This window comes from Atta colombica, unplaced genomic scaffold, assembly GCF_001594045.1.
Source record: "Atta colombica isolate Treedump-2 unplaced genomic scaffold, Acol1.0 scaffold261, whole genome shotgun sequence".
NCBI lineage: Eukaryota > Metazoa > Arthropoda > Insecta > Hymenoptera > Formicidae > Atta > Atta colombica.
Genome location: NW_017259361.1, coordinates 1,113,375 through 1,120,772, shown reverse-complemented (window position 1 = coordinate 1,120,772; position 7,398 = coordinate 1,113,375). Strand labels below are relative to the sequence as shown.

General features: G+C 29.4%; 2 protein-coding genes across 2 annotated transcripts in view; both read left to right on the top strand.

Moving 5' to 3' along the window:
* Nucleotides 1-3,399, top strand: part of LOC108689142 — a 6,514-nt gene extending 3,115 nt beyond the window's left edge. Inside the window, exons 5-11 of the mRNA XM_018195781.1 lie at nt 466-696; nt 768-998; nt 1,088-1,247; nt 1,310-1,338; nt 1,909-1,998; nt 2,719-2,922; nt 3,011-3,399. Coding sequence (XP_018051270.1) covers nt 466-696; nt 768-998; nt 1,088-1,247; nt 1,310-1,338; nt 1,909-1,998; nt 2,719-2,922; nt 3,011-3,399 — 1,334 coding nt within the window. The remainder of the gene's footprint in view (nt 1-465; nt 697-767; nt 999-1,087; nt 1,248-1,309; nt 1,339-1,908; nt 1,999-2,718; nt 2,923-3,010) is intronic.
* A 3,747-nt stretch (nt 3,400-7,146) lies between these two features.
* Nucleotides 7,147-7,398, top strand: part of LOC108689217 (zinc finger protein 664-like) — a 10,784-nt gene continuing 10,532 nt past the window's right edge. Inside the window, exon 1 of the mRNA XM_018195885.1 lies at nt 7,147-7,365. Within this exon, the coding sequence (XP_018051374.1) occupies nt 7,147-7,365 (219 nt within the window). The remainder of the gene's footprint in view (nt 7,366-7,398) is intronic.

Sequence of the window (7,398 nt, the reverse complement as noted above, 5' to 3'; positions counted from 1 at the left end):
TATAATTATATATAATTATATATTATTATATATGAAACATTCTTTTCCCGTGATGTTTAACATTTATGTCATAGTTATATGATCACGTATTGTTGTAGCATATACAGATAAAATTATAAAAATAAATTAATTAAAAGACATAAAGTTACAATACTGAATATATAATATTATTGGAGACAACTAACAATGCAATTTGCAGGATTTTAACAAACATTTATTAACAATGCAATGTCATTAGAATGTTTAAGTCTTTCTTAGCGAATATTTGCTGCGATTTTACGAGAATGTTGCAATAATATTCCACAATATACATATTTGTAACATTACAATCTTCCAATGAAAAATATTTCTGTAATATTGTATTTATAAATCCATTTATGTATTTATAAATCAATATATGTATTTATAAATCCATTTATGCTACATGGGTAAATATGGGTAAATATATTTGTATTTATTCTATAGAAGAATGTACATTTTTTGTGAAGGGGCACGGCATTGGACGACGATTATACATTTTACCAGAATATCGTACAGAAGGCTTACGTTTCTCATTAAAAACATGGGAACCTGATTATCCAGATTCCATAACATTTGTGTTCACTGCTGATGATGGATTAAAATCTCGTTATATTCTTAAGATTGGAGCTTTCGATAACGAGAAAATACTTTTGTATTATGAATCAGAAGAAAATGGTAATTTGAAATCATGCATATTTATAATACATTTTATCTATAAGTTAATCTATTCCTTAATTATTCATTAGACATAATTTTGGTGAAAAAAAAAACATTACCGCATTTATTATATTTTGGTAAATGGAGTAATTTTGTTATTCGTATACCTCGAGGATATGTTCTTCTTTATTATGAAGGAGCATCAAATCCATTGTTTGAATGGAAACATGCTGAACCATCCAAAGCATTTTTACCAATTTATTATTATTATAATAGCGAAAAAGATCATGTGATAGGAATTGCTTTCGATTGTGCCTCAAGTATATTTTGTTATTTAAAATAAGTATTTACAATTATTTCCAAAATTTTTGTTTTTTTTTTCATTATTTTTCATTCTACTATCATACAGGATGCCATATAGAGAACACACAAACTAATCATTATACTAGAATACTTCCACTATCAATATGGTCTAAAGAAGATGTAATGAGACCTAATAAACTAATGTTAATGATTCGCGCCAAGGGTGTTGTTCTAATACCATTACTTTTACTGCCTGCAACATCAGGGTAAATAAAAATAATTATTTCGCTGATCTTTATTTTTATTTATAACATGTTACATTTTATAGATTTTATGCACTTACACTTGGTGAACAAGGTCAATGGATATATTTTTTGAAAAATACATATCCTAAAGTAAGAATTTATCACAAAGAGAACGCACTTAAACCTATATTCAATACGAATTCCTGGACAAATATTACCATAAAGTAATCAACTGTTGAACGTATATTTGCATATTCTATAGAATCTAATTAAAATATATAATTCAATTTATTTATGGTTTTTCGTGATTTTATCGGAAAGATGGTCTGACAATACGATTGAAGTATTTTGCAACAAGACAAACATATTTAATTATGTGCATCGTCAACCGCTTATTTTTTATTTTTTTTCGCTTGCTGTGGATCCAAAAGGTTGGGCTACTTGGAGTGCAAATTGCATACCATCAGGTATAATATAGGAAAAAGATCGAATATTTTAGAAAAAAATTTTAAATAAAAAAATTTATATTCTAAAATAATATTAAGGATTTTTATATCCCTATTTATTAGTTTTAGTAATATTTTTTATTCATTATAGTGTACCACAAATAATAATCATTATTATACGTATTTAAACTGTTGATATTGAAGCTTATTGTTTATAATTATTTAATTGTATATAGATATCGATGGACCCCCTTTAGATGGCGGATGGTCAGAATGGGGACCATGGGTGTGTAGTGTTAGTTGTAACGGTGGTGTAGGAATTAGAAGACGATATTGCAATTCACCGGAACCTAATGTGCGGGGGGAGCCTTGTACAGGACCCAACAGCATAACAGGTCGTTGTAATATGATTCTTTGCGGAGACATAACTGATGGTATACTGATACGGATTATTATCTAATTATTTATTAATATTTAATAATGTTTTCATTTTTCTATTAGTTAATAAAATATTTTGTTTTCGAAATATTTTATTAAATATTTCTATATGTGAAAGAATATAATATAAGTATCTCATTTTAAAAGAATCATCTCCGAAAAAAAGTAATTTCTTCAAAATCACACAAAAGCAATTGCCGCTTTGAAAATAAAATTATAATAATTGTTTTACTAATATGCATTTTTCTAATTATAAAATATTAAAATTCTTTTATATATCAAATAGAATTATCGAAAAAACTTTCAAAATATAAATTATTTTTTTTATATCTTAAAATTTTTATAATATTCTTTACAAGCTAATATATATTTTTAAGAAGATATTTTATTATATCTTCCTAAGTCATTATTATTATCAAATTATTTTTTATCAAATAACAAATAATTAGAATATACATATTTTTAACCATACTATCTATAACTAGAAATATCATATGATATTACATTATATAATATTATGTAATATTATATCGAGTATTTGTCTTTTTTTGTATACTAATTGTTTTAAAAATATGTTATAATAATTTTTACTTGTATTTTAATTGTAGATACTATAACTTTAATAAAAAAAGTTATCGCATATAATCATACCGCTCTTACTGTGAAGGAATATGCATCAGTATCGCTCCATTCAGATTCTAATATTGTGAATACTATCAGAATTGAATCACCTAATTCTGAAATACAGTGGTCCCATAATGGAATTTTTATTCAAAACAATCATCACAGGGAAATTAAAGATTACGAAATCAGTACGTAATATAACATTTATTCACAATAATGAGTATTTATACGTAATGATATGTATAAATTAATATATATAATTTTGTTAATTTACAGTAATAAATAGAGCAGCATTAATTGATTCGGGCGTATATACGCTTACTGTACATCGAATAGATGGAACATATATGATAATTAAGGTGATAACTTTGGCAGTAGTTCCTATTAAGGAAAGCATTACTATTCGTGAAACTCTATCTATGCATGTTACATGCCACTGTGCTATCCTCGGTTATGTATATTCTAATTTGAAAGTTTATTGGATGATCAATGGTAACGTATGGAAAGACTATGGAGTTACATTGCCTGTAGCTACAAATGTTGATTATGTTCCTATTATAAATAAGTCTCATCACGGTATATGGAAATGCATCGTGGAGCAAATTGACTTGCAATTTAAATGGACAACAAATGTAATCCGCGTGAAAGGTATGAAATATATTTAATAAATATTTTTTTAAACAGAATGATTTAATATTATTATATATTTAAATTAATAGAAAATAATCAAGATTCTCTCAGCAGATAGTCAGATCCTGCTCGGTTTCTGTCAATCTGCTGACATACAATGTCAACAAGCGTTTTGTTTACAATAATTTCTGTCAATCTGTTAGTCATAGGATGCGTCGAATTACGCATGAAGCACACGTTATATCCTTCTTTATTAATTGATAAACAAGAACAAATGATGCATCATGCACTTTATGTGTAACTCAGAACGTATCAATAGAATTTTCAATAGATACTATCGACAGAATAGAATGCGATATTAATTGAAATCAATCTAACTAACACATCTGATCAAATCTGCTACTAACCGTCGACATTCTACTAACATATTACTATATTTTACTATATCTGCCTAATATTCATACGGCTATATAAACGCACATATACATATATATGCTTGTTGAAGGATTGTTTGATAATAAATTTATTATAACATTATAATATAACATTATAAACATTCTTATAAAAATCTTTTTCATATAGCACAAAATTAATTGCAGTAATATCGCTGCAATAATGCTGCAATATTGCAGCAGTGTTGCTACAATTTTTGTGCTGTAGGTTTTGTATTGTTTATTTATCAGAAAATTGGAAAATTTATTGGAAAATTATTTTACTTTCTGTAGAAAATATTGTTCCTTTTCTGAATACTTTTATTACTGAAAATTCTGTGTATTATCTATGAAACATTTTTATCTTATGAAATATTTTTATCAATCGGATAAGTTCTTAACCCTCCAAATTGGCGTACTCATTTAATGGAAGATAAATTAACTCGACCAATTTTTGGATGGATGCGAAACGAAAAATTTGTGGCTTATTCAGCATTGGCTCTGATTCTATTTATGATATGTTGCATTATAATAGGTTTCATACTTTATTTCAGGTAATAATTATATAATAATTTAATCATTGTTAAGCATTGTATAATATACAATGTATAATATACAAAGTGTTCCTAATCTACGGGATCACCTCTTGTGAACAAGTAGAATAGATTGAACTGAATCGAAAAGTCCATTTTGTAATTTTTGCTATATACTTTAGAAGATATTAATTTCTAAAGATCACCGAATAAGCACGTACCCACATAGACTACTGCCAAGTATATCATCATCGATCGCAGTTATTCGTCGCGCAAAACTGCCTAGGTTACCACTAGGCGCCATTATTCGATCAAGCAATCATGACTATTCAGTTTATTCATATTTAAAAATTAATATATCCTAAAGTATTATGAAAATTGCAAAATGGTAAAGAACTTTTCGATTCAGTTTAGTCCACTCTATCTATTCACGAGAGATGATCCCGTAGATCCGGGACACCTTGTATATTGGGTAATTCTAATTTTTTATTATCTTTTCATACTCATTTGAACGAAAGAAAAATAAATTCTATCTCTAGTGACAAAGTAGCGCTAGTCAGTACCGTGGCGCTGCCGAGAACATTTCTACTAGAGAATTTTTATATCAAGGATATTTTAATTTTATAATAAAAACTTAATTTTATAATACCTAAAGATTTTATAAATATGTTGATAATTAATAAAATATATACTATAGAATCTATACTAGAATAACTTACTGTATTTGTTTTATGACAAGGATTCGAAAAAGTTTGATGCAACGACGGTGAAAAAAAAAATGTGCAAAGGAAAATTTAACAGTGAAGAAAAATAATAGAGAAGAAAAATTCTATTATTGGTAATATTTAGAAAGATGGAAAATGAAAATATAACATATTATATAACTAATTTTATTAAATGTAAAAGATTGCAAGACATTTAAAAGTAATGATTTCAGATAAGAAAATAGAAAAAAAATCACAATTAATTAAAATCACATCAAAGCGAAGAAATCTTATTGAATAAAATACTTAATGAGAGATTTTATGTATAAAAGTTGTTGAGGAAAATTAAATTAAATTAATATCTAAAGGTATTATTTAAAATATTGTATAATTACAATAAGATTTCTCCTTTTTTCGAGATTTTTATATCAAAATAATTATTTCATAAATAAGTAAGGCCTTACAATAAGTATAAAAATCAGAAATTTATGTCGTGACAAATGCATTTCATTGTATTTCTATACAATTTTAAATTTTCAATCTCGGTTCGAGCTCATAATCGAAACATCGAGGGAATTTTTCGATAGTTGCGCATACTGTTGAATTCTTCAGTTGTAGTCGAAAATGTATAAGCGAAATGAGACACCAATGGGAATCAAATGAGAAGGAAGGATAAATGAGAATAAAAAGAGCTTCGAGAAAGAGAGCACGAGGATCTCTGTGCCTCTAGTGCGGGAAAGATTTGCTTTACTGGAGAAGAAGTAACTGGTGGGGAGTGAGCAGTTGCCAGCAGATTAGTAGAACAGACCTGATGGAAGAACGATGAAAACAGAGAAAAAGATACGATGAAGGCTATTTTCTGGAAACAGTAGTAGGAGAGACAAGAACAGACATTATAAGAAGATAGGGAACGTAGAAAAAGAGAGAGAGAAAGAGAGAAAGAGGGAGAGAGAGAGAGAGAGAGAGAGAGAGAGAGAGAGAGAGAAAGAGAGAGAAGAAAGAAGAGAAAAAGAAAGGAAAAGGAAGGGAGCGAAGGAGAGGGAGAATAAAGAGCGACAGGTGCGCGGACATCCACGTGGTTTCTTTGAAGCATCGTCGCGAATGGTGGAAGAGCGAAGAAGAAGAAGAAGAAGAAGAAGACAACGATGACAACAGCGACGAAGATGACGAAGAAGACGAGGAGGATTACTGGTCGGCTTCCTTATGCCGGCTGAACAGATCGGCACTCGCTCCACACTCAAGTTACCCTCACGCCAAGTGCATATGGTGGGGTGAACATTACACTGGCGTAGAGTCTATTTTGTTTGGATAAATCATGATTCTTCACACGTAAATGTTCACAAATGTATCAGTTACTTAAATGAAGAATTAAAGATGTTACAAAGAAATTAATAATAGCTTGCCTCGTCTATTATACTTTTACTCATAGGAGAACATTATAAATTTCTCATATCTCATTCAATCAAGGATGTTGTTAACAGTGGCTCGATCACATGACAGCGAGCGGTTGATGAAGAGTGGAGAAATCCAGTCGAGGCCAGTCGAATATCCCTAAGGCTATTTCCTACTACGCCGATGAAAAAGAATAATAATCACGCCGAGAGCTCGGTGGGGCGAGTAGGAATAGGTGGTTTCGAGAGGGGAAGGGCTCACCATTCGGTAGCAAATGCTGCTAACCCGTCGCAAGGTCAAGATCAGTCGGTTAATCCCGTCCAGTCGGCTGAGGGCCTTGCACCTTGCACAACGAATGATTCTATTTCTCCGTTTGTTTGCATTCTCGTGTATACGTGTATGTGTTATTCTGTGTTTTAATATAATACGCAACAAATATATACATATTAACGCGTAATTAACAAATTATTATCGTGATAACATTTGAAGATTAAATTGTTTTTAAAGAACGTGTGATTTTATTTGTTCTGCGTTGAAATTTATTAACAATATACTTTTCGTTTGATACGCAATATACTAAATGTGTTTCGATTTTATTTCGCTAAAACATTCTATTTTGATGGTGGAATTACAGATATACTCAAAATAATAATTTGCAAAGTGAAAGTACCGGTATAGTGTGGTAAATCCTTAAAATACTTTTTTCCTCGTGAGTCTCTGTTATGGAAACTTGTGTATTGATACCTAGAGAATTTTCCTTGGTCCTTACCAACGATCAGTCAGCCTGTAAGAATCTCTTCAAGAATGATTCAAGCATATTGGATATGAGAATTTCGGTATGGTCGAATGTATTTATCCCATCGGGAACCTTGATTTATCCGTTTCAAGGATCAATTAGATTCGACAAAATTGATCTTTATTCTCTCCTTGATGACAATGATGTAAGTATGAATACTTCCTATAAATATTTTATA